At 38.7% G+C, this 27656-nt stretch overlaps 1 protein-coding gene and 1 non-coding gene across 2 annotated transcripts; both read right to left on the minus strand.

Moving 5' to 3' along the window:
• Positions 1-270: 270 nt before the first annotated feature.
• Positions 271-24102, minus strand: MYBL1 (MYB proto-oncogene like 1). Its single transcript, XM_086740897.1, has 16 exons — positions 23967-24102; positions 19958-20060; positions 19777-19848; positions 16650-16742; positions 15623-15843; positions 13669-13852; positions 13369-13443; positions 11750-11854; positions 10592-10825; positions 9910-10278; positions 9292-9434; positions 8768-8882; positions 6985-7101; positions 6793-6897; positions 4654-4833; positions 271-2865 (listed from the first exon to the last, which is right to left on the minus strand). The coding sequence occupies exons 1-16, from the start codon at positions 23984-23986 to the stop codon at positions 2737-2739; spliced, it is 2265 nt and encodes a 754-aa protein (XP_086597023.1). The 5' UTR covers positions 23987-24102; the 3' UTR covers positions 271-2736.
• A 714-nt stretch (positions 24103-24816) lies between these two features.
• On the minus strand, positions 24817-24906 carry TRNAY-GUA (transfer RNA tyrosine (anticodon GUA)). Its single transcript is given in 2 exon segments — positions 24817-24852; positions 24870-24906. It is a non-coding gene; the product is annotated as a tRNA-Tyr (tRNA).
• Between the last annotated feature and the right edge of the window lie 2750 nt (positions 24907-27656).

Below are 27656 nucleotides of genomic sequence, written 5' to 3' on the forward strand. Positions count from 1 at the left end.
AAACTGTTAACCAGAAACAAGTAGCCTTACAAGTAGGTTGGGTTGAAGCATGTGTTGTCGAGTTAACCCTGCTGTGTAACCCCCTGATTCCCATGATTGCTGTTTGTCTCCACCCTGTCCAGAAAGGTAAGTTTCTTGCAGCTTCAAATGCACACATACATACATGTTGCTGTAACAAGCACCGAGTGTTTAAGTTCTCAAATAAAAGGCACTTACAGTAACCTGGTACATAGATGCTTTATTTCTGACATTAATATGGTCTGTATTGTATGTGAGATTCTCTTACATAAAAGAAAAGTTTGTAGTACAACAAAAACTAAGATAAACAAGGCATTTGTTGCACATTATGTCAAACCTTAAAACAAAAATATGGAGTAATATGTATTTAGGTTTCATGCAAGTTTGGCTGCTGCATGTATAATCTACTTATAAACTGAAAGAAATGCAAATGCACACAACATTCAAAAAGTAATAAAAGATGCCTGACATATGAAAGATTAAAACCTTCCTGCTAAAGCAACAAAGTAGGAGTTAACTAAACGATCCAACCAATACCAACACAAATACTACTTACCATAAATCTATGCTGAAACTTGGTATAGGCTGTTTTGGTGATACCACTTCTGCTGAAATATATCATCTAGATTGTAGACATTCGTTCTCTCTTTATGTCTTATTTCATTTTTTTTTTTTGTGAATTAAATACTGTCTCCAATATTAAATGTTGCTGTTAAATCCATTCTGGTAATGCACATCTAAATCTAGTACTGTCAAGAATTCCAATTGCCTCTTCTCAGTTTTCGTAGGTGAGGAGTAATCCTGGCATGATGGCTATTTTCTGATCCTCTGCTTATACTGGATTCCCCTCACTTTAATTCACATCAAAAATTTAAAACTGCTAAAAATATTTATGCCTACTACTATCATAGCCAGGCAAATGTTTAATATCAAAAAGCTCCTAAAAATAAGGATTGTATAAGCTTTGAGATGTTTAAAAAAGTTTAATAACCCATTACCTTCCTTGTGCCACTCATCACATGTTAAAATTCTCCATTAATAAATTATTCTCTACCATCTTTGATATTAAAATGATAGGAATACTTTCCACACCCTGCATAGTACTGGTTGATCTCATAAAGTTAACTAGAGAACCTGACATCGTTTTTGTAATTTTACATACAGTGCATATGATGCTCGCTCTTTCCATCTCTCATAGCAGCAAGCCGATTCTGCCACCATCTGTAGCAGCACACCCGGGAGTGGAGAGGAAGAGTGTTTGAATTATAAATAACTAAAACTACAGTGTACAATTCTATTTACCTGTCAGTATTTGTCGATAGCACACCATTATAACTTGCTCGAACTTAACTACATAAAAAACTCTACAACAAAAGCAAACCAAAACATTCCTTCAAAAACAACAAAAAAAAAAGACATAAAATAAGTGCAAATACCTAAAATAGGCAACTAAAGCAACTGTTGTGACCTGTGTACCTTTAAATAAGGACAAAGATTTTTCATAAATAAAAGAATGTTCTCTTTGCTCTTCAAACATTTAGTAAGCATATAATGGTCAAACTTAAGTGCAGATAGAATTGTTTTGAGATCCAAGGTGCCAAGTTTCTTTAAAAAAAAAAAAAAATTAAAATGCATTAGTTTTTAGTTCCTATGCAGGACAAAGTACTCCTGGGTCACATATAGGACCCCACCATTCCTTTCTAAATATATTTAAACAAGGTACAGGAACAGTTGCTGTATAATACAGATATACCTTGTAATTATTTTGTAGAACAACATGATTTAACGGTTATAGTGCAATCTTTATGTAGATGTAACATACAGTATAGATTTGTACACTTCACCACTGTAATTCTTTTGCTATTCCACACTTTAAACTTGTCCTTTTTTCATTTTAGCTGTTTTAACAGGAAACAACATTGGCTTCTAGAGAACCTGCATACATATAAATATCTACATTTAAGCTTTAAAATGAAAATAAATTATAAAAACAGACTCCTTTCCAATTTACAAAATTTCCTCTTTTCCTACATACTGTACAATACATTCAACAATCATCTCAGTTTGAGATTTATGAAGAAAATACTGATGCTTTACACTAAAACCTAATTCACCTCCCTCTGCCTACTTCTAGTACCTTTTGCAAATAAATATATTTAACACTGTAGTTAATTTCATTGTTTTGCAGCATACCAAAAAAAATTAGTAGTGCAACTTTCTATCCTTCCTTTATACTCCTTTCCATTGTGTTTCTTTATATACTAGAAAAATGCTACATAAGCAAAAGCACATTCAGTCATGTATGTTGCTCATTTGGAAACCAGTAACAACCTATAAACCTACTCTATATTGAAAATGCGCTAACAGAAAAAAAGCAATGCAAGTCAAAAGAATAAATATGAAAAATAGACCTAAAAACTGTATGTTGCCAGTACTGCAATGTATTTTACCATTTTTAATTGTATTTCAGGGTGTTACTTTTTTAATATTTGAGGAATTCATTGCAGAACTGTTTGTACTATCCCTTTGTAGAGAATATGAGAGCTTCATGTCTGTTCTTTGTCAGTCAAAAGAAGAAAAGAAGCTTTAAGGTGGCTTTAAGGTTTCCCTTGGCAGACTGTCTCAAAGTAAAGACTTAATTCACAAGTATTGTGCTGAATCGCCTTCAACATTGTGTCCGTTTCAATGGAAAGAGATGGTTGTCAGCTGCAGTGACCATCACAGTATCAGAGCCCTTGAAGTGCTGTTGGTAGCTGTGTATGTGCTCAGATACCTTCTAGCTTGTTCAGTCATGATAAGCTGGTCTTCTGTTTTTCCGTAAACAACTGCTTCCCATTCACAATTTGCCTGCATAAAATAAAACTCAGGTTAAAGGATTCTTTTAACGAACTAAAATACTTGACCAATTCTTGTACAATCTTTCAGAGTAATAATAAATTATCAAAGTCCAGCAATGCTGTATTTTACTGAAAAGGATTTGGTCCTACAATACAATATCTAAAACCTGTAACAAGGCTCCCTCTGCACCCCTCTGCATCCAGCTCCCCAGCAGTGCATCTGTGTTACACTTTAAGTTCTAACACACATAATGAAAAATGCTCTTAAAAAGAGACTAGTTCAACAATTGAGACATAAAAGGGAAGTTAAGTCATCTTCTCTTTGGATATCTTCCCTTTTAAATGCGCTAAGTTCAACAGGCAGAAAAAGACATTATTGACAGCTATCTGGAGACACCAAGGAAGGCAAAATGGTTTGGCAGCTGAAAAAGAATACTGTGAAGGACTTCACTGAACCGAAGTGACAACTGTGGAAGAATGGTCAGATGCTTTGGGAGTATATTAGAAATGGCAAAGGAATTAGGAATAAAGATCATGAACAGAAGAATAGTTGAGCCACTAGCACTGCTTCTTCCATGAAGCAAACCCTGCACGTTTACATGATTTATTGAATCTCAAGCTGATTTGTAGCAGCTCTACATTGGACCTGACACTAGCAGATTGTAGTTTAACAAAGAATGCAAGATTCTCTCCCTCTCACATCAAGCTACAAATTGATCCAAAGGATCACTTCCACATATAGGTGCACAGAGAAAATTATCCATTTGAGTTTCTCTAGAAATTTAGCAGGACTTGATTCATGGAAGGGACTCGTGGTTAGAGGCCACTAAACTGAGAAGGAATTTTTCAGGGGAAAGAGCTAAAAGAGAAAGATGATTCAGTGGGAATATTTGTGAGCATAGTACGACTAAGCTCCTCTTTTAAGTATTCTTAAGAGCACAGTTCTGGGTCAGATAGATGTATTCATCTTTGCTGCAATTCACAGCAGTTGGTTTTTTTTTAACTATCACAATTAAATAAGGTTTATTCTTCTCATAAGAAAGGATCAGAAAGTAATACTGTTGTCTCTATACTTAAAAACACATCATCATTAAAGCAATTAAGTGAGATATGGAAGACCAGTCTCCAGGTGCCCTGCCTTTTTCTTTTTTTTTAATTAATACAGAGCAGTAGATATTCTGAGAAGACACAAAAGCTTTACACATTAACTCCCTAAGGGCCAAATTGGAACAGGTACTAAGTCAGGTCTAAAAGAATCTCTCCATAAACCCGGTGGTCAAGACACATACAGAAGAAAAACTAGGTTCCACAGTTTTAACAGTATGGAAAATACACGGATATACAAGAGCAGGCACTTTACAAGAACAACTACCAAAAAGAACCTGTGGATGAACTCTGTTTAATGAATCCCACTGGGCTTATTATGAAGTAACCACCCGATAAATTCAAGAAACGTAGGTGCTACAGAGGTTTAGTTTGCACCAAGTCAAATTTTCTTACTGCTAGACTTGGGTACCCAAACCTATTTTGCAGGTCTACCCTATTCTGATTTTTTTTCCCCATATTTAAATCTTAGAGGCCACTCAGTGAAACATCACAGGTGTATTTAAATAACTTAGCTATGAATAAACACTTTGTAGACAAATTACCAACTTAGAAGAAATAAGGATCATGGAAACACTGTCCAAAACTAGATCACTGAATTGAGCAATTCTAGACACTAGTACAAAACAGAAACAAACAAAAAAAAAATTTGTTAACCTGCTAATAAAACTAACAGAATTCTTTGCATCCAGACCTGAAGAGCTTTATCCATTCTGACATTTTTTGAAGCACATGCATTCAGTTTCTTCTTAATTTCTGTATTTGCTTTGTTTGCTGGATTTGTATCCTGTTTTTCTGATGTCAGGGTACATCTGTTGTCATGTATTTCCAACAATGGTATCTTTAATAAAGATGTGGTATATGCATTTTCTGACTATTGACAAAAAAAAAGGATAGGGAATAGGAATAATAATTAGTATTTAATTTTAAAAAACAGTCTTCAACTGCTGTGATCAGAGAAGTCAAAATGTAAACAAAGCAAATACTATCAGAAAGACCCTAGGAGAAAAATCTGAAAAGAAAAGGTAATGAACAGTATTTGAAGAACTAGCTTGGTCTATACTGAGATTCAGTCAATACCGAGGCACAGTAACACAAGTAGCTGCTAGCATGACTTAGGCATTACTGAGTAGAGAGTTTCTTTCACATAAAGCCACGCTACAGTTGATTACATTTTTTTAAGAACAAGACTTGATAAAGTGATAACTACAGAACAGTTTCAAAGAAAAAAAGCTTGTCATTCACTTCTAGTACAACCCTTGTGAAGGTAGGTACAAGGAAACTGGAGTAAAAAAAAATAAGATCACATCAGTATCAGGGGGAGGAATTGCTTTAAGAACGAAAATAAGCATTAGATCAATCCTTCCAGAAGAGTTTTATATGCTGATAATGTTTATGGAAATAAAAAGAAATTAATCCAGCTTCACTATAGCAAAGCAGAAGAAAGGTATATGACAATTTTAGAGAGCAAAATTAGATGAGAGTAACAGTGGCATATGTACTTGTTCAGTTACAAAAACACCCCCATTAAACTGCTTTAAACTACCTTTACATATTTATTCTACCTCAGACTTTACTCCTAACTTACCATCACACGGACACACAATTTCTACTTAAGGATTCATACATTTTTCGTTTTTAAATCAGATACTACCACTATCTGTCTTGCTAAATGTGAATGTTCCTGTTGCACCAGCATCCCTCATTAAAATGGAGGAAAAGCAATTTTTTTCCCAGTCCACTGCCTTTAATATACCACAACATCCTAGTGTATCTTGGTTTTAGCTTAATAACCTGAACATCAGTGATGCACAATATACCATGTCATAACAAGACATTACTAAGAGAACACCATGCATTTTGTTGCTCCTCACAGGAGAGAGATGTTCTTGGGGAAGCAGGGAATTTCCACTAGGTGGCAGAACACCTAACGCCCAGCGGACAGACACCTAGGCTTCTCAGAGTCTATGAGGCATTTAAGAAGGGAATTTAGAAAACCAGCTACAATAATCAGAAAGAGGTATGACTTAAGCACCTGTTCTTTCTAAGGACTTTGGCTTCTTGAATATAGCTGTATACCTGATCAAGAGTCACAGACATTTACTTTTTCAGAATTAAACACATGCATACGTATATTTAAGAACTAGATGAGAGGAAAAGTTTTCCTACGAACTACAAGACTATAAATTAATCTATCCAGTTACTCAACTGGAAAAACATTGGGCTACTTTTTAGAGGAATGAGGGACCAAAACAGCCCCACCTCTGAGCTCTTGGTGTCTTGGTTGTTGAGGCAGAAGTATTTAAATTCCTTGAGGCAGAGGAAGCCCACAAACCTCATCACCTACGTGCTTCTTATTTCTTAAAGTATTCCCCTACTATGTGAAGCGGGAAAAGGGAAAACATGATGCATAATACACAGTTAGGTATCTTCAGAACATCTCTGCCAGACTGTCAAGCATGCAAAACACAGGGACAAATGTCATCTTCCTGGTGTATTACAGAGAGCTTCAGCGTGCCATAGATACTAAAGTTTATAGCTAACCAGCATGGAAGCAGCTTTGCTATAACAGCAAATCTGCAAAGCAACCACATTTCTTTACCAGTCCTGCTCTGAAGGCCTGAAAGGAAGAATTCATGCATGAATTCAAGCCCAATGTTCAAGTATGGCCTAAGTACTTAAAGTAGTATTTCAAACTTAAGGTGATTTTCACTTTCTAGATTTATTACCCTAGCCTCAAGCCAAACAGTTTATTTTAGTTGACAGAATGAAAGATACTCAGTTCTATATTAATATTGCTCCCAGTGATGGTTGTCAGTAGTTTAATACTTACCTGTACATCTAAATTATTATGTTCTGTGAAAATCTGGGCACCAACCTCTTCTTTTTCCCATGGATCTAGGACCAGTGATTTTCTGACTTTTTTAGAAGAGCTGTGCTGCAATAAACATTTTGCAGAGGAAAATTGTAAAATATTATCTTAAAGCAGTCATATCCTATTTGAAAATTAGTATTGTAATGTTACCTCTTGCTTGCAGCTTTTATACACAGTGTCATCTTCCTCCTTGAGAAATATATCTGTTCCAGTTTCCTCTTTCAAAACTTCCCTAATGTCTTCCTCCAAGAAGGCAAGTGGTTGTGACTAAATTAATTAAAATTGGAGGAGAAAATACAGGAAGCCTGTTAGTTGCTAGTTTTTCCCGTATTCTGCTTTCAGCTAATGTAGGCCAGAAAAGAGATCTTGCAAAATACAGCAACAGATAAAAGGATTTAAGCTAGTGCAGTTAACAAATGCAGAACAACGTCAAGGTCATGCAGATTTTTTAAATTCATTTTACTTCACATTATTTCTAGCCAGATAAAACATACACATGTATGCAGTGCCTCAAAAAATGCAAGGTAGCATTGAAGAAGACATGTAAACTTCTTGTTTGCATTTATTAGCAATAGTTATCCACTGACAAAAGGGATAAAAATACTTTATATATACTAAAGAGATACATAAACATATGTATATATACATGCATACAAACATACTAAAAACTGTACTACAGAAGTATGACTGCTGTTGGGAAAGGAATTTATATCAATCTTAACAGAAATCTTTGAATAAGACATTGATAGTCCTAAATACAGTACAGAATTTCACCATACAGATGGCTCCTTTGTGTACCAACAGGAGAAGAATTCCCTTAAGCCCTCAAAATTTGATTTTGAACAGGAGGTTAACAGTGGACAGAAACAGGAATGCCAAACCACTCCATTTGCACAGTGAGAGACTGTGAATCTATAGGGTAACACAGATGGTGCCAAGCCCTGTGGCAAAGTCTGAGCTACCTTCTGTGTTTGCAAAAAAGAAGTAGGCAATATATATTGACTGGAAATTTTTCAGAACTTGAAAAGCATATGTCTACTGAATTCCAAAAGTTATTATGCATTAACATACCTTAGCTAGGCTAGGAAGAGAGCAATTCATTTACAACAAACAAACAAGTAACATTATCCATAGGCAAGCAAAAAAAAGTCTTCTGTGACAGCTAAAAGAATCAGAGGAATCATGAATTGCTATTTCTGGTTTTTAGGATGAATAAAATTGCAGACATCACTCAAGTAAGACCCTAGGAAGGATAAAACACTTCCAAACATCTTCCCATTAAAAAAATTCTCAGAACACTAGCATACTGTGGTGAACACCTAGTTTCAGTCCCAGCGCTGTAGAAGAACCAAAACCAGAAAACAACCGAGTTCTTATGTAGTCCATAGGATTCAAAGATAATGCAGTTTCTCGAGTAAAATGTGAAAGTTGCTTAAAATAATGCAGTCAGTCACATTCATCTGCATCAGTTTGCTCTTACTACAATTATCCAGTTGGAGGACCCACACCCATTCACTTACAGTTTTTCTTTTGAAAATGCGAAATGCTAAAGTATTAAAATTAAAATCTCAGACAATGATGATACCACCTCACAAGAGGTACAGTGTTAGAAAGGCTACAGAAATTTAAAATAACTCACAAATGTGGAACCAATGTGCTTAAGATTACTCTGGATCAAATGATTATATGTACTGAATACCATTCAAAAACACAATGTCTCTGTACTACAATGAAGGATACCAGTCCAATACACAAAATCTGAAACATTTTTTATTCAGGTTCTAGCTGTTCTCTAGGATTATATGCAATGTCACTGAAACAACAGCATTGTTAGAAAATGCTTTCTAAGGTCACACAGAGGCTTACACTATCTCAAAAACAAGAGGGCATTTAGACTTCAACAAAGAAGAAAATAAACAATGTCATCACATACCGTAAGTTTGAGGGGACCGTACTTTTTTTCCTGAGCAGCCAAAGCATTTTTAAAAGGAGTTGGTGTTCTTGGTGTTGAACCCAAAAGAGATCTTCTAATTGTGGGAGTTCTAAAACTATTCAAGCATAGAAAAATGTTCATACATGCATTTTAATATTTTACTTTATCAACAGTAATGTAATAAAATTAATCTAACAAACATTTTTAAATACATTAATTTACACAACAGATATCATCACTATGAAACTGAAAGTATTAAGATCACCATAGCATTACCCCAGGTACTTTAAACTTTAATTGCATTTTATTCAGTGTTTTTAAAAAGGAAAAATTTTAACTGAGTACAATTCACTTTCTGTTAAGTTAAAAACAGGAATCCAGTTTGTTTTTACACAAGCATTTAAGTGTTAGGCGTTTTAAAACTCATTCACAGTATGCACACAAGTAGACTAATTTCTCAATGTTTAGAAAAAACTTGGTTTTATTTGAGCAACACCATCATATGTTTAATTTAATAATCCTACCCCACATTTTCCTTTTGATCTTTTGGTGTCATTTCCTTGTGTAGAGGAGTCGTAATAAGAACTTTCTGCCCACAGATTGGAGTTGATGTAAATGCAGGATTTTCAAGGTTAAATTGTTCATTTCCAGAGCAAGTGTTGAAAAACTATGTGCAAGTGAGAAAAAAAGTTAAGCAACCTTAAAGGACAAAACTTCACTACTGTACTGAGCAGGAAAAAAATTACATGTATGTAGAAGGGCTTTTACTGACAAACCCCAATAAACTATTCTTGACTTATACTCCAAGACACTTGCGATATTTATTGCTGAAACCTTAAAATCCTTACTGCTTAATTAGGTCACAGAGACAATAAGTCTCTATCAATAATTATTTGCATGAGAAAAGTGTGAGCTGAGACACAAGTCGCTACTCCCCCTCCCCCCGGCAGTTAGTCTCAAAACAGAGGAAACAAGTTATTTAACAATTTCTTTTTAATATATCTACCCCTATGCAGATGTTTTAAAAGGGTTTTGGACATATTTGTTTAGGCTCCAATGTATGACTAGGGAAGAAAGTACTTGTAATTTTTAATCCACCCACTGCAGTCTTCATGTTTAGCCATATTTAAAAATGAACTTACTTGTGACGGAGAAAATGGTAGTGTTTTCACTGGCGTATGCTTTAGTGCAACATTGACGGCATCATTACACAAGCCATCATTCAGTTCATGAACTGGTGATTGCCCAACACGCAATCTCTTTTTCTTTCTTAGGATAGTAGGTGGAGTGCTGAATTTAGTTAAGTTTGGAGTTGTTGGAAAAACGGCTTCTTCGTCACCACTGCTGCTACTCTGTTTTTTGCCATCATGCACAACGCTGACATTATACTGGCACTCAGCAGTCTCTTCATTGTGTTGAAACCGCATTAGTTTTACCGGAGCTGGCTTGACAGGAGATGCAACGGCATCTGAAAGCTCAAAACTGGCAACATCACTCCATGCTACAGGATCCTATGAGGCAAGATACAAAACACTCAAAACAATAGCAGGCTTATCCAAGATAATTTCACAAAGTTCAAGCCAATCTAACAGCTTTCTAACTCCAGAAGCCATATACTGAATTATTGTTCCTGTATCCTTCACATAATCCTAAAAAACTGAATAATTTAAAACACAATTCTTTTAAAACAGGCAATAAAATAAATCACTCAATGTGGGTGAAACTACAAAGTACAGAATAAGGTCATTTTAAAAGTATTTTACACATATCGTTCAAATTGATGTTCCTAAGTACACTTCTTCTTTAGAATAAATACAGACTTACAGATTCAATAAGCTCTAGCGTCTCTGCAAATTCTGGAATAGTTTGTAGAGATGGTAACATCGGATTTGCTTCCACAGACAAATACTTAGGTGGTGAATTCTGCTGAACAGACGTGCCATTGGTCTCATCCATACTGTAGAACTCACTTGTTTGTTCCCCAAGGCTATTTAGTGTATTAGACACACAATCTTCCATGACAAAGCTTCCAGACCAACAAGGTAAGTTTCCAGCTTGCTAAAAAGTATTAAAAAACATGTTAATCTTACTCAACTTAGAAGATTTTAAGATTAGAAACCGTTTCTAGAATGTGAAATACTTCTTGTTTGATCCAATATTTTTTTTAACATAGATTCTGCATTGATGGTTTACTTAATTCCAAATGGTTATCCCATTTTAGTACACTGCTTAGTACTCAAGAAACACATTTTAATTTTCACTGGAAATCTAGAAGCAAAGCAGACTCCACTAGATAAGCAGAACTTTGCACTGTTTCAAGAGAATGTCAGGAATAGCTCCACCACATAAAACTGGACGTTCACCTGTAATCTAAATTAGTGATCAATATGGTTGTGTTGGTTAGATGTCTGATGTTGTTCATAGCCCTCTGTTCCTGAAGAAATAAGTGACTGTCATCTGCAAGTTTCCCCAATTCCACTGAAGTACATGTAAATTTTGTACTGTGCAAATTTGATAGTTTGTCATGTCCAAATGTGGATATTAAGTACTGCAAGCACTCACACAGAAGTTTGATAATAATATAATCTACAGGACATTTTGAAATCAAATAGGGAAAAATCTATGTCTTTTTCACCTTTCTCTGTTGAACAGATGAATGACATTGCTGATCTATAAAACTGAATGGTGGTGATATCAACAAACATGCTACCTCCTGAAGAGAACTAAAATCCTGGGTCTTAGGAACAAATGACAAATTGCAGGTCATATTTCTGCTGTTTTCACAGTTTAGAAAACTGCACTAAGAATAATTTGTCTCAATTCTAATACCTAGGCTTTGTTTTACAACACGACAACCATAGGTTTGATTTTAGAAGGTCAGGTGAAAAAACACCACACAAAACCAAACATCCACTACTAAATTGCTGAGGGTTCATCTCAGTAAAGCATATTCAAATATTTACAGAAATTTACAGTCCTTACAGAAGACACTCGCTTTCTTCTAATTTCATTCTCTGCTGACATAAGTAGCAATTCAAGTTCCTTTATTTTCTTTTCTTTATCAGGATCATCATCAATAAATGACTGCTGAAAAATTTAAGAAAGAAGCCATTACTATTTTCCATCTCTTCCACCCCTCCACAGTAAAGATTCTATGTTATTATACACCTACACTTTTAAAAAAAATACACACATAGAGGGAACAGAGCTCTTCAAGCTGTATCGTATTTTGTAACACAGTAGTCACTCACAAGCAAAACAATTCCAGCAATTACCAGATGGTGGACATGATGTTTAAGTAGTATACAAGCTACTATTTAAGAGGTTTCTAATATGGCCTGTAAATGCTCAGTGCACTATAGCACTTTTTAACCAAAAGTCACTCAGTTCTATCTTTAATAGAAGCAACAATGTTGGCACCTTGGTAGATGTGTAGGTGTTTTCCTGTGCTTTCTAGAATTCTGAGTTACTTATCCTCACTAAGTGTGCAATAAAGTGTTTCAAATTAGCATTTGCTGACAGAGTGTCTACACAAGCAATCCTATCATTACTATCAGAAAAGAAAATTAACTAATTGGTTTCAACTGGTTTGTTTTTAACTTCCTTAAAACCTTCTGTTACATATAGGTAAGTGTGGATATATACCATGAGTTTCAAAACTAGTTATACTCCCCAGTTATGGAGGACTTCAAGGAGCAGAAAGTATCTTATATTTTTCTGTACAGGACAATCCAGAGTGTCAAAGGCCACATGAGGCTTTGTTATGATTTGTATTGTTATACTGAGACCAGGGAAAAAAATGCAACATGAAACAGATGAACTGCACAGGAAAACTTAAGGTTAGGTACAGAGTTCTGCAGAATGCCTCAAACACATCTAGCACAAATAAAATATGTATTATTCCCTGTGTCACAGCAATTTTTTTACTAACTTCGAATTCACAAAAATTCTTCCAGGAAGTCATATTGCAAATCAAGAACTGCATGCAGGCTGCAACAGATGGAATTTCAGATATATTCTAAGTGAGTCCAAAGAAGCAAAAGGAAATAAATACATCCTTTTTTACTGTTGTTGTTTTAAGTTTCTCAATATTTCAGCATTTAAAATGCTGCAAAAGAGCATCTTCAACTGATTAACGGAAGTTTATCAGTCAGAAAAGCTAAAACCTATTGAGAACAAAAAAAAAGCACAGCCGTAAGTGTAAGTCACAGTTAGTTCTTTGAACTGAGTCTTTCAGATAGGGTTATATTTATTACATATATAAAGTAGTAAAATCTTGTCTTTAAATCTCTCCAAGCTAGGTAATACTAACAGGTCATAATTTTAATTTAAATATTTAACTAGTAGACTATGTTTTAAGCCATACTTCTGTCACAAATAAGAACAACTTCGTATTTCTGGGACATATAAAGACAGCTCCTTTTTTCCTACCTAGAACTACCAACTAAGCTAGCAAGCCTACTTACAGAGGAACACTTACATAAATTTAGGTGAATGATGAAGACTTACGGACATTTTGAAGTTACAAGTTTTTAAGCTCTTCATTTTATAGCATAAACACAGTACATTCTCTTCATTTACAATGCCCGTTAACAATTTACCTGAACTAAGTTGGAAGAAGCTGAAGCATGTTCTAGACAGCTGCCTTCTGGTGAGGCATACTGGTATGCTGGAATCTAAAAAGACATAAGTCATTTTACAAAACCTAAAGAAAAGGAGGCTATAAAATTATTTCTAGTTTATTGTACATAAACTATTTATTATGGTTTACAAATCCTAAGTTACCATAATATCACAAAAATACTCCACAGATCTTCATTCTTTCAGATTTGTTTCTCGTTCCAAACGTAGTAAATTATTTGAAACTGGGAAATACTAATTATTCTGGATTTTGAACTTACATGTGTTTGAACAGGTATGTAAAATTGATTTTGAGTGTGCAAGTGTTCCATGGTCAGACAAGGTTGAGGCTGAAGTTTGGTTGAACTAGCTGTTTCAGACTTAACATCATCTTGTAAATAGCCTTCCTGTTCCACCTTTCTTCGCATTGTTGAATTCCAGTGATTTTTAATCGAATTATCAGTCCTAAAATGAAAGTGTACAACAGTGATTGGTTTCCACAACTCAAAGTTTAATATATGGCGTAATTTACAGGGTTTCTACAGTAGGTTAATCCAAAGCCACAAAAAAAAGCTCCAGCAGCTTGGACTGAAAGTTCTATCATCAGTGGGGTTTTGGCACAATTACTAAAAAGATACTGTTTTAAAAACTTCCTTCTACTAAACTTCAAGTCTGCACGAAATTAAAAGTAGCAAAAGAGAAAGCTTTGGTTCTGGCTATCATGGGTGAGAACCATTTTTTCTTTGGATACTTAAAATATGTGTTCTCTGTCACATTATTTAAACCCTCTGCTACAAGTTTGCAGAACATGAAGCTAAGGCAATCGTCCTACTGTTCCACAACATAATAAGGGCACTGTGGCGAGCGTTTGCCACTAGAAGACATCTCTTTAAAAAAAAAAAAAAAAAAAAAAAAAAACCAACAACAAAAAACATTACTGCCTGCATTCCCAGCTCTGAGTTTTATGTGCAGCTTTGTGGAAGAACATCCCACTACCTCTTGGTGACCTTGATCTTGTATAGGGAAAAGCAGGCATGGCAGAAGACCAGTACTCATGGTCACTACACTTGGAAAGAAAATGCCTGCAGTTTGACAAGCAGCTGTAATCACTAAACAAGCATTAAGGCAAGAGTAGAGTATGAATGCCTTACAGTCTAAAATACTAGCAATATTTTTCATTTAAGCTCAACTCCAAGAAGTATTCCCCTTTTTCATCCCACTAGTGTTAGACTCTTCACAAAATCTTCTAGGTCTAGGATCCAAGCTTTAGCTAAAATATTCTTCTTGGATTTATTTTCAACAAATAAGTTAAGAATGCCTCTATCCTCACAAACTCATCTTCCCTCTCTAAAATTCTATCAAGATGCAATCTATTCCCTTCCCATTCCTGAACAGGATTTTCTGTGATTCATGGATTGGGTACTCAAGCAAAATGTCAAATTTTTAAACACACATCTCTAAGGACTCACTCTCTCAGCAAGTGCTGACGTTCTTTAGGCACAGCTAGACAGTCACCTCCTGAACACACAGATTGAATTCAGAGAGGGACAGCTTAACATTGAATTTCAATTAACAGTACAAAGTAAAAGATTTTTTTCATTAAACACTTTATACACTAAAATTTTGTTTTCCACAAGCATGTAACTTGGCAATCACACTTGAAACAAAGATAAGAAAAACAATGCATACAACTCTTAAGTTAGAGACTACATGGTAACCAACTAGCTTCGCAATGCACGACTCCCTAAGCCTGGACTTCTGAAGGCTACTAAAATAGTATTTTTCAAGTGTCCTGTTTAATAAGTGTTCCACAAAAAAAAAAAAAAAAAAAAAAATTAAATAAAAGAATTTCTGATCTTAAACCAAAAAGAAAGTCACTCCCAAACGCATATTAATGAAGGCACTTGGATATGAAGTCATAGGATGTTAAGGCATTCTTCCACTATTACTTGCATTTACTCTCTTCAGCTCTACTATAATTTTTTCTAAGAAGGACCAGGAGAATTTTTTAAGGAACCTGCAGAGTGTTAACGGTCTTTTTATTGATTTTATGGCTTTTTAAGAATACATAATCAAACACAAAAGATCTTTAAAAATTTCAGTATCTATCAAGATAAAGATGATGTGACATAAGTTTCAACAGATGCTCTCTGACTAACAAGTTACAGTGGAAAGAGTAGTGCAATGACCGCTTTCCATGTTCCAATATTTAACACAAATAGAGTTGAAAAGCACCTTCCAGGAAGAAGTTTTGCTATTTCAGCCCATCGGTTTCCTAAACGCTTGTGAGCTTCATAGATTATCCTGTCCTCTTCTTCTGTCCACGAAGACTTTTTAACCTCAGGATTAAGATGGTTATGCCATCTCTCTCTGCATTGCTTGCCTATTCTTCCTTTCAGGTGTTTTGCAATTAGAGACCAGCGCTTTGGACCATACTTCTGAACTAATTCAATAACCTGGAACACAGATGAAAGCACGTTATAATTCCAAAACTTAATTTTCCTAATCAAAGACTGAGAACACTGATAAACTCATTTTAGAATAGGATTATAACAGTCAATTTGATAAGATACTAGGCCTACGGAGGCAGTGACTTGGTGTTTTAAAAATTACTTTTCAAGAAATAAGAAAAATTGCTTATTAACTTCAAATTCACTGTGTTTAGAATATAAGTATACACTAATGAAAACATTCACATGGAAGTTTCCTCTCTGTCACCCGTTGCATAAACTGACATTAGGAAAGACCAAAAAATAAGTTGGTAAAGATGCTTGGTTTGACTGACAGGGCAGTCCAGGTTTTACAGGCAAAAAGCTGCAGTGTGGATTAAGAGAGGTGGGGAAAAGGAGTCTAAAACACCATTGCTAGCTTCTTTAACAGCAGAGTATGAAATAATTTTCCTTATTCCTAATCCCTTTAAATCTGGTGGGTTTGAGGAACAAAAGATGCAAATGAGACCTTTGATCTTTAATGCTGCAAAGAAATCTTCTCTACTTGGTAAGCTAGAGTAGTTCAGCTAGCAAACTCAGCAAAGGGAAATGAAACGCTTAAGCAGATGAGACATTCCATCTACTTAAGAGCTGCTGCATTTTTTTTTTTCCTAACACAGCATAATGTAATGTAATGTAATTATGTCACAAGATGCATCGGACATAATCTTTGTGGGGATGAAACCTAAGAAAGAGTACACATGCTTAGCAGTCATATGCCAATTTTATTACAGTAGAAGTATTTTATTACAGTATCAGTTCGTTTTTATTACCCTTTGATCTTCTTCTTTAGTCCAGGGACCTTTAATCAATTCTGGGTTTAGTACCTTCTGCCATCGATGCTGGCACTGAAAATCTGAACGATTCTGAAAGTTTTAGAAGAGCAGTGTTAAACTCTTGAATACATAAAACTAAATATTAGCTAGCCAGAATTATTAGCTTATTTCAAATTAAAAGACATATTCAGACCTTTGTTCTAGGTATAATAGTTAAACTCTCCCTTATTATTTCTTCTTCCATTTGCTTATAAAACTCTTCTCCAGAAAAAAAAAAAACAAAAACAGCCTTGCACACAGCTCTAATCTAATTACTTCAATGTTCTTTCTTGATAATCAAATTCAGAACTTACTCTTCTTTAAAGAAAAACTAAGAATTATTTTTGTCGTCATTACTCCACACCTTCTCTGAACTTTGTGTGATTGACATGCTTGTGACATTATCTATAACCTATATAGGGAAAGAAACTTTTAAAGGAAATATTTTTATTTCAAATAAAAGAACAAACATTTTTCTAAGTCTCAAAGGAATATGTTCTCAGCTCTTTACTAGAGCGTAAGGAAAACAGATTTATATCGTTTAGCTAATACATACTAATTAAACAACATTGCTTTTTTCTGCTCAGGACAGATGGTGCTTTTCTGTAGCTTCACTAAGGATCCTTTGAAATATTGTTCCCAGTTATGAAAGAGAAGTAAGCTTTCACTTAACCTCCTAAAAAAATGTCTGTAGGAAATTTTGGGACTCTCAGGGTTGGTCCAGTCCTTGGAAATACGCAGATAAGAACCTGCCCCAGCACATCATGCTAGTACACCTTTTATAACACTTGGACATGATGATTTACTACTCTCTTCAGTGCAAGTTGCTGGATAGCAAGTACCAATTTCAAGGTTTCACTGGCCTTGTCTACCAAGTAAAGGTGTTACCACAATAAGATGAGTTAAACAAGAAGCAGTCTGCAAAACCAGAAAAAGCACCCAAAAAACTGTTAAATCTAAAGTTAGACTGATGACAGTACCTTCAAGTTAATTACAAGTAGACACTGTACGAGTAAAAGCACGCTAGAGTTCGTTACAAAACATTATCATTTCCTCATGCGGACAAGCTGTAAAAGACAGACTCAATATAGGATAGTTGTTCCTATTTTCGATGAAAGAAAAATTTGAAATTGTGGCCTTTTAGCGTTTTTACCTTCCAGACATTTCTGAAATCATTACATATTTGGGGGAGAAGAGCAAAACAAATGATGGGATGAAAAAATAAAATTGTTTCAGGCCTCAGTCACAATAAATTGAAAGAGAATACAAGCTGCCTTCCCTCTCTCGAGAGTCACTTTCAAGCCATCTTTGCTTTTTTGGGCAGAAAAGAGGAAAAGTTTACTTGTGTCCAGCCTAAAATAGTGAAATGGGGTTCTGAAAACATGGCAGTTTGAGTGCCTTTACATGCTAGTAACTCAAAATACACTTGGTTTTCTGAGTAAAAGACCATCAGTAACAAGGTAATTGCTAATTATGCCAGTCTCTATTATTTGGCTTTGTAATTTGAACACTGCAATAGGTCGCCCAGAGAAGCTGTGGATTCTCCACCCATGAAGATATTCAAAACCCAACTGGGCACTGTTGGTCAGCTCCAGCTGACCTTGCTTGAGCAGATGGCTTGGACTAGATGATCTTGAGAGGTTCCTTCCAGCACCAACGATTCTGCAAAGGACAATCTGATCCTCCATGCATGTTTCCCATAATAGCTGGGGAGCCTTATTGCAGCCTCACTTGGGCCCAGCTGAACAAAAGCTTTCTGTCTTCAGAAGCATTTGTTTTCAGCTGGAGAACTTTTTATTAAATTAAACTGTTAGATCTGTTAAATGCAACTTCATACTATACCTGTGATCAGTATCACTACTGTATTCTTAAACAGTTTAATATAAAAGCTTTTTGATATTATCTCTGTCTTCTCTGACATTCACTCATTTCTCTGCTTTTTGGAAGGGGATAATGTACATGTAAGGAATAGTGATTTGCTTATGCACTCCTTAAACTTAGAAACTTTGAGTTCATTCCCTGATATCTCTACTTTGTCACCTAAAAAAAAAAAATCAGAAGCATCACAGCTACACAAGTATGATGAGGACAATGAAAAGTTAGTTGTTCACCATTTAAAACTCAAGCCTATTTTTACTCAGTTACACAGAATTTCATACAACCATATCATCCCACTCAATATTATAAGAACCACAAAGGCAGAGGTGTGTATTTTTTTTATTATTTATTTCTAACATTTGACTATTTAATACCACCGCTAGGTAGTGATTTCAGCCTTAGATTCTAGCCACGTTTTTATAGTAGGCATTTTACAATGTTTAATCAGAAGAGAAATAAACATCATGGATTCTAGTTGTAGGTGTCTTCTACTAGTGCAGCTCCTACAGCTGAGGAGTCATTTAATGTTTGAACCAGCAGCTCTTACTCATTCCACCTGACGATTGGAACAGAGCATGAAATTTTACGTGTCAGTAGGAAACTTTCAAGGAACCTGCTATGGTTCAATTCATAGCAACTGAAGATATCATTGGGTGGAAAGATTTACATATATTAAGGAAACAGACATTACGGTAAAAATAATAAAAAAAAAAAAATTAAAAAAAAACACCAACAACAAACCACCAAACAAAAAAACTCCCAAACAAACATCAAAACAAGAAGACAAAAAAACCCCATCACTCTAACCTCCTTTTCCTAAGGTGTTTAAGAAATTAATCCTGCTCCTTTCACATTACTCTCCTAACTGCTTCAGAAGCAACCTGTGAACTGTAGATGTACCCACCACAAGTGATGAAGTGATGCAACCAATAGGAAGCAGGAATATATTCCAGCATGAAAACAAACAGCAAGTGTGGACAGAAGGCATGGATTATTTTTCATTATTTCAGACTATCACTTGAGCCCTAGCCCGAGTTGATAAAGGTTCTCCAAGATCTGAGCTAGATCTCAAGCCCAATTTACAAGCACTGTTTAAAATATTTTTACTATTAAGTGTTTCTAATTTCTCTTTCACCTCATTTCCAAACTACACATAACAAACGTAAATATTAAAAATGAACTTAACTGAAACAGAGATTCAACTTACTTGTAGATGACTAGCAATGAAACCCCAATCATCTGTACCATTTTGTTCCACCAGCTTCTTTAACCTTTCATCCTGTTAAGACATAACCTCAGCCAGTAAATATCCCAAAATAACACTAAGAACATATTTCACACACTACCAATATCACACAGGAATTAAACTAAAGCCAAAAGTGTATTACCTCATCACGAGTCCATTTCACCCTGTTACAGATCTTCTTTAAACCTTTTTGCTGCGGTACTTCATAGTCATGATCCATATATTGAAAGTCATCATCTTCCTCACTGCAGAGTACAACAGAAGAGTGAACAAGATAGAAATAGAGTTTAAAATAACTCTGAATAACTTGTTTCTTCTAACTACTTGTAGGTTTTTTTCCAATCTGTATATATCGTTCTAAAATGACATACAAAGTTTCCATGAATATAAGATCTGCCTCCAACAGTAGCCTATGTTCACCGTGTCAAAGGAACAGAATTAATTTTAATTTCAAGGCCACATACTGGGATACGGATAGATAATTCATTCCAGGTCAAGACTTAAATTTGAAGCAAAAATTTGTGCAAGATCATGTTTTTGTAACACATTTATGAATCGTTATTTTACACAAACAACCTTATAAGATAAAGTGGTTTGCTAGTCTGCAAAATACATTCATGTTCCATCTGTAGAACTTAACCAACAAACACAGCAAGTGTGCCAGATAATTTAGTGTCAGCTTGAGATTTTAAGTCGGCTCCTGCCTTGAATAAAAGCGTTGCCTCAATGTTACAGGAATTAGATACAAATCTTTGAAGACAGAACTATTCCAGCAACAAATAACTACCGTATCGGTGCTGACCCTCTAAGCTAAGAGTCAGAGGCGCAGGAAGCCAAGGAGCCTCTGTGACTCCATGTAGATGAGCTCCATCTACTGGAAAAATGCATACTTCACAGCCTTGATAAACAAGGCTTTACAAGCAAGCAGCACAGGAAAACGTTTCATAGAAATACCACTTAAACGTATATGTCAGTGACTCACGTTAGACAGAATAAATTCAAACACATGTGGAAACCTAGGTCTAACAACAAGATGAGCAGTTCCTCTTCATTACTTACAGCAAAGACACAAAGAAGGGACTCCCATCCAAATACACAGCTTTAATTAAAAGCAGTTTCACACTGCAATCTTAATTTTTCTCCATTTTATTATCAGTATAAAGCACGATATAAATATCAAATTCATGTTCAAAACTAAATTTATTCGTTTTACTCAGCCTTGAAAATTACTTCCATTTTTCAACCAAAGGTTAAAAAATATCCTTTCCCAGTAATGGAATTAACCTGTGCTGCTATCCTAAGAACTGATTAGATGGCAGATCTCTACATTATTTTCCAGCATATACAATTCACCCACACACTGTGCTGATCAACCATTTATGTATATTTGTTATTTCCCAGGAAGTGAGTATGTCCTCCTTGGCTAACATGGATATATGGCCGTTCGAGAAGAGCACTGCTTACTTGAAAGCATTACTACAAGACAGTATACACCCAGCTCTTGCAGACCCACTGTACTTAACACTGCTTCTACATCCTACACCACATCTGGATTTGCCCCACTTAACTTTATGATGCAGTAAAAATAGTTAATAAGACTTAAACATATTAAAACTCTGTGGAGTCAGTGAAAATACAAAGTAGTATGCTTGTCAAAGGTTAATAGCAAGTTCTCCACACTACTTGCAAAAAAATAAGCTGCAAGCACAATGATTGTAAGAGTTTTGCATTAAGTGGCTTAGGACTGAAGAAAATAGGATTTAAACTCACAGGTAACCAAGAGTTGTCTCTTCCTCCTCCTACATAATTTTTTTTGTCTCTTATCCACAAGTTCTCAGCAAACTTCAAGAGTATATCTTGGTATTGCAAGGAGCATATCTTGATATTATAATCCTACTTCATATCTAGCAAGCCATATAATTTACTTATAACTAAAATTTGGTCTTGTGGTTAAGCTGTTTGTCAGCACAGCCTCCTTACTCACCCACTGCACAGCAAACTAGTGCAAGAACAGAGTCTTCAGTTATGTGAAAAGTCAAGGAGATTTTAAAAAAAGAGGAAAGGCTCCATGTACACGGCAGCGATGCCAATGGGAGCACCGATAATAGGCAATGTGGGGGCCCTGCCGGCAGCGGGGGTTAAGAACCCCACACCTGGAGTTCTCCAGCAGCACACATGTCCCGCAGCCAAACTGCCACAGCCACCGGCCATCTCCGTGTGCTTCACAGGAGCGAAGGCCAGCCAAGCAGGCACTAAGCTCTCTCACACCTTGATTCCGCATGAATAACCATTGAGTCTTCAGTCTTGTTTGGAATAGTACACTAGTAAATTATAAATTAAATATACATGAATGGTTGGGACTACTAACTTAAGTTTTTGACTAAAAAGAAAAGATTGTCAAACATGCTGGATTGTTATAGTTCATTTAACAATTCTTCTGCAGTTATGAAATTGTGCTAAAATGCTACATGAAAGCGGAATGAGGCCACCAAATTACATCAAATATGAAATAGTTATTTTATTGTTCCAGATTTCTTGAGTTCTGTGCTACCTGTCTTCAATTCTGAGTTGAGAACCATTAAAGGAAAACATTAAGCTTTCAAATGCAAAAAGCAAGAGCAGTTTAGCAAAATAAAACTTAATTCCATTTGGTGCAAAACAATTATACTTTCTCCTTACTCCACACCTAGATTAGCGATCTTGAAGTCGCCTTTATGTAAACTCATAACTACAATGATTTAGTACTGGAGATCTCATTATCACACACTGACATAGTATTCCTCTAGGGCTACTGATCTCTAACCAAACGTTCCTCTGCTATCGACAACCAGCTAAAGCTTTCCAAAGATGAAACTATTGTTGGCAATACCAGAGAAGAAAGGCTCTTAAATCACAAAACGCAGATTAGGAGTAACAAGAAGCATTCTCCCTCTGAGCCGATTCTTGCAGATAGCTAGTTATAGACAGCTCCAGCAGTTCACCTCTGCAAGCAAAGCCCCTTAATGAATCTTTGTTGCTTACACACTAGGAGCCCAAAGCATTGCTTTCTTGGTTTAGTTGCAGTTTTACAGAAAAAGATTAACTTAAGAACTCTTGTCATATCAGAGGAAAATGCAGGAGCGGTTTTAATGTCTGTAACTTTGAAACCATCCCAAATTCCATAAGAACCATGCAGTCATGGTAAACCCCAGGTGCCATAGGTCACTCACATTAGTATTACTCACTAAGTATCATCAATCCTAATCCTTCTTTTGCATTTCTTTATCACTTTTCAGAAACTGATTTTCTATTTAGGACAAGAATAACTATAGCAATAAGTCAGTTCTCCAAGACCCACCTTCTGAACACAAAGCAAAGACACACCCATTTTCATATCAATAAAACAAAAAGAATATATCAAAACCATCTGGGGCTGCTCCTGAAGCTCTTGAGGAAAACATTCTCTCTCTGGAAGGTTTCAGGCTAGATTATGACATCCTCAATCAACGAATATGCCAAATCAGAAAAAGTAGATGCATGTAAGGCATTGGAAGAATCAGCAGGCCTGGATATTAAATTTAAGCAAACAGCCCCAAACCTTACATCAAGGCTGTGCCAAAGCCACCCGGGGAGGAGAAAAGCAAAGAAGTATTACGCCAGCAGAAGGAACGCAACCAGCAGGAAAAGCTATTGTGGAGACAACGTAGTCGTTACCGACCGGCTCAGCGACCGCAGAAAAGCAAAGCTTAGGAGTTGCCTAGGTAAGCTACGCCAAAGACGATCCGAGCGAGAGCACAGCAGCCCTTAAGGGAGAGGCGAGCTTCATACCCGACAGCCGGTGCTGGGGAGCCAGAGGGAAGAGGGATACCTGTGCGGGTGAGGGAGGAACAAGCGGGCGGAGGGCGGGAGGGCAGTGACGGCCAGGGCTGTGGAAGGAGGCCGAGAGCGGCGCCAGCCCAGCTCGGCGCGGGGAGGGGGGGTGGTGGGGGGTGGCAGGGGCGGGGCGGCCGCGGCACCTGGCAGGGATCCCGGGGCGCGGGGGAGGGCGCGGGGGGGGGGGGGGGGGGGTACCTGGGCGCGGGGGGGCGGCGCGGAAGGTAGCGACTTGCCCGGGAGGGAGCAGGAGGAGGAAGGCGCGGAGATCCCCGAGCCGGGCCCGGAGCCGCACTCACCTGCGCGGTCTGTTCGCCATCCTCGGGGCGCACCATAGGGGGGGCCGCCGCGGCAGCGGGGCGCAGCGCGGAGCCCCCGAGCCCCCGCCCGGGCTCTTTCTCTCACAGACGGGCGGCGCGGCAGGGCGGGCGGGGAATGGAGAGGGTCACTGGCGGCTCAGGAAGGGCTAGAGGCGGGCAGGGCTCCTCCGACGGCCCCCTCCTCCCCGAGGAGCTTCGCGGTTCCCGCAACGCCCCGGCGGCCGCCCCTCAGCCCCGGCCGAGCCCGGCCCCCGCCGCGTCAGGCATGGCTCGGCCTGGCCCCTGCCCGCAAGGACGGGGCGCGCAGCGGCCCCTTTCTCGCCCGGCTGCGCCTCCCCGCTCCTGTCAGAGCTGCCGCGGGCTCCGGCGGCGCCTTCCCGCCCCGGGCCGCTGCCCCGGCTCGCCCCGCCCCGGCCCCCGTTGCCGGCCGGCCACCGCCGCCCGGGCTGCGCCACCGCCACCGCCGCACTCGCGGCGGGTTCGGTCGGTGCCGCCGAATCTCGCGCCCAGCCTCCTTCCCGAGCCACCGTTTGAATCTGCGCAGGCGGACTGCCGCCCCATTGGCTGCCGCCGCCGCACGCGACCTGGGCGGGGGGCGGGGCCTCGCGCCAGCCGCGGGGACTTGGGGGGGGGGGCGGGGCGGCGGGGCATGACGGGGGAGCGAGTTCTCCCGGCGGGCGGGGACGCCGGCTCTCCGCCATCGTCCCGCCCCGCCCCGCCCCGCCGCGAGCATCCGCACGCCGCCAACGGCAACGGGGAGGGGTGGGAGGCGCGGGGCGGCTCCCGACGGGGAAAAAAACGGCGGCCGCCCCGCGCAAAATTAAGTCGCTCCTTCGAGCCGGAATCGAACCAGCGACCTAAGGATTCCCGCGAGCCGTGCCTCTACAGTCCTCCGCTCTACCAGCTGAGCTATCGAAGGGAGCTACGTAGCTTCCTCACCCCACGGCACACAGCTACTCGCCCCAGACGGCGGGCGCTGGGCTGGGGCTCCCTCACCCGGGAGCAGCCGGAGAGCAAAGAGCTTCGGCACTGACCTCCGACAGTGCAGGCGGCCCGGCTCTGATAGGCAGAGCGGCCCAGGGGAGGGTTCCTGCCTCCCGGGGCCTCCTCCCTTGCGGGTTGGTGGGCGCCGGGACGGTGCCCTCGGCCCCTCGCACTGCGGGGCCGCGGAGGCCGCGCTTGCCGCTTCCCTCCCTTTCGTTCCTCCTCGGAAACATCGACGCCCTGTGGTCCCACGCGTGCCTGAGGAGCGTGGGTCCCACTGCGCCCATTACGGGGCGCCTGCTCAGGCCACTGCACCGCTACATTTTTTTTTAAAAAAAAGACACCGCACACATCGCACCGCACCCTTTGGTGGCTGCACTTACAAACACAGGGACTCTGCGGAGCTCTTGGGAGCAAAGGGTGCCAACGCCTGCTGTAAAGACATGAGCTGGCGGTTACAGAGCCAAAAAAAAGGAGCAAGGGGACCTTCCTGCAGCCCGGAGAAAGGGCACTCCTGGGGTCAGCGTCTGCAGGCGTTCACCCACAGCGTTCGCTCAGTTCTTGGGTGCTCAAGTCTATCACAGGGTCCACCCATCATATTTTTCTTTTATTAACTTTAATGTAATTTTTACTTTAATGGTCAAAACAAATCATCAAAACAGCATATGGATTCTTATCCCAAATACATTTTTTTTAAACGGTTTCCTTAGGGAAACCTGTTAACCACCCCCACAGAGAAAATAATCTCCTGAAGCTGCCACCGTCATGAAGTACAAGCTGTGCTCAAGCATAACCTATGTATCTTCCAGGTATTCCCCTACATGAAAGTCTTAAGCTGGAAGTTATTTGTGTAAATGAAGCCTTGTATGCATAGCATTTGTACATACATACACGCACATATATATGTTTATATATGTACATATCTGTGCAGGCTGCCTCTCCCCTGCCTGCAAGGGGAAGGGGGAAAGTGGGAGAGCTTGGCTGGCAGCATCCCCCATTGCAGGCACGCACAAAGCACAGAAGGTGAAAAAACCCCACAAAACTGCAACTTACCTGCATCACAAACCTACTATTGCAAGGGCGAACTCATATCACTGCATGTTTCATAGAAAAAAAAAATCAAATTTGTTGAGGGTTTTATTTGCTTATTTACAAGTAGTCTTTGCCTGCTGCTTACTAATAGGTCTTCAGCACCAACCTGCACTCACTGTGATTCACTTCTAGTATCCAGAGATGACAACACAGCAGGTTTCCCCACATCAAAGCTCTGACAGGAGTCTTTGAACTACAAAAGCTGTAATCAAACGGTATGTGGAATAAAACCCACCCTGAGACAGGATTTGGTTGGTCAGTCTCATATGGTATGAAATGTCATCTTTTAGCATTCATTTATATTTAATTCAAAGTGAAAGGAGCCTGAAATAAAAACAGAGTTGTTTAAATAAGTACCTTCTTTTATACACCCATAGTAATATGTGTTCTTAATTTGTAGGAAATAGATCCTGAAAGCCTTAGCCAAGGCAAACTACTAAATTAATAAGCAGTGATGGGCCTGTTGTTTAAAAAAAAAAAACAACAAACAAACAAAAAAAACCCTAAAGATGTGGTTTGTTATGACATCCTGTAAGCATTCTCCTTGGAGTACATCAGTAAGCACATATCTCACTTTTTTTTTCTTTTTTAATCCTGAATGTATTACTGTCCTGCCTGACAAGACCTAATGTTCCAAGTTTCTTGTGCTGCTACATGACAAAAAAAGGATGGAGATGCATCCCCCTGTCCATCCTTTCTCAGCTTCCAGTAGCTTCACAAAACCAAGCCAGAGGTCTAGCTACTTCTCTCTTAAAAGACCCTAAACAAGTTATTTTTTCCAAGTATTCATTTAAGAGCATCCCTAAGAAATAAGGCACAAACTGGCAGTCTGTTTCTGCAGTGGGATATAGAACAACTCCTGCAAAATGCCTCAATTTTCAGGGACTGTCCCATCCCATTCGGGTTGTCATGGCCCACAAGCCATCAGGCTCAGCTTCAACAGACTTCTGGTAGGACACTCACAAGGCTGAAATATCTGAGTCCCGTTATGCAAGACTTGCTTTCTGCCTTTGCTTGTCCTTCCCTAGACTCCCTTTTGAGAAAGGAGAGCTCCTAGACCTGAGGAACATGTCCTGGTGCAAAGACACTGCTGCAGGTTCAGGGTGGCAGGATGAGGCAAATGTCATCATCACTCCAAGCTCATGGACCTTCAGTGGACATAATTCCAGCGGCACTTTGACATTTCTCTGTTGCCTTAGGACTGCTTAGTTGGGTCTCCTGACAACTCAAAACCAAACATCACTAGAATAATCTGTTGGCTGAGGTGAGTTTACATGATTTCTACCAGATACCTTCCTTTTAATAATCTTCAGTGCCTTATCACCAGTTCTTCTAGCAACTATAATCTTCAGAGATCTACACTGGCAGAAACTCAAAATCATGTCAATCAAAACCACATACATCCATCAAGTCTTCAGCCCAGCTACTTGACTTGGTCTAGATTGAATGTCACAGCACCACGCATTCAGCCCCCAAGGCGATCTTGCTTGCATCAGCCCTGCGTGGGCTGAGCTCCCTCCCCGTGTTTGGAGAAAATCCTGATGGAGAGCACGAGGATACTCACCAGATACTCTTTTAAATTAAAATAGTTCT

The sequence above is a fragment of the Chlamydotis macqueenii genome, chromosome 2, assembly GCF_036417535.1.
Source record: "Chlamydotis macqueenii isolate bChlMac1 chromosome 2, bChlMac1.mat, whole genome shotgun sequence".
NCBI classification, from domain to species: Eukaryota; Metazoa; Chordata; class Aves; order Otidiformes; family Otididae; genus Chlamydotis; species Chlamydotis macqueenii.

Excerpts from the sequence above, each read along its gene's own strand:
- MYBL1 (XM_086740897.1), bottom strand. The coding sequence starts at position 23,986 with ATGGCGAACAGACCGCGCAG. Across the intron at positions 9,435-9,909 it reads TACCATTTTCTCCGTCACAA|TTTTTCAACACTTGCTCTGG; the intron begins GTAAGTTCATTT and ends ACTTGCACATAG. Across the intron at positions 2,866-4,653 it reads GAATGGATAAAGCTCTTCAG|GCAAATTGTGAATGGGAAGC; the intron begins GTCTGGATGCAA and ends TATTTTATGCAG.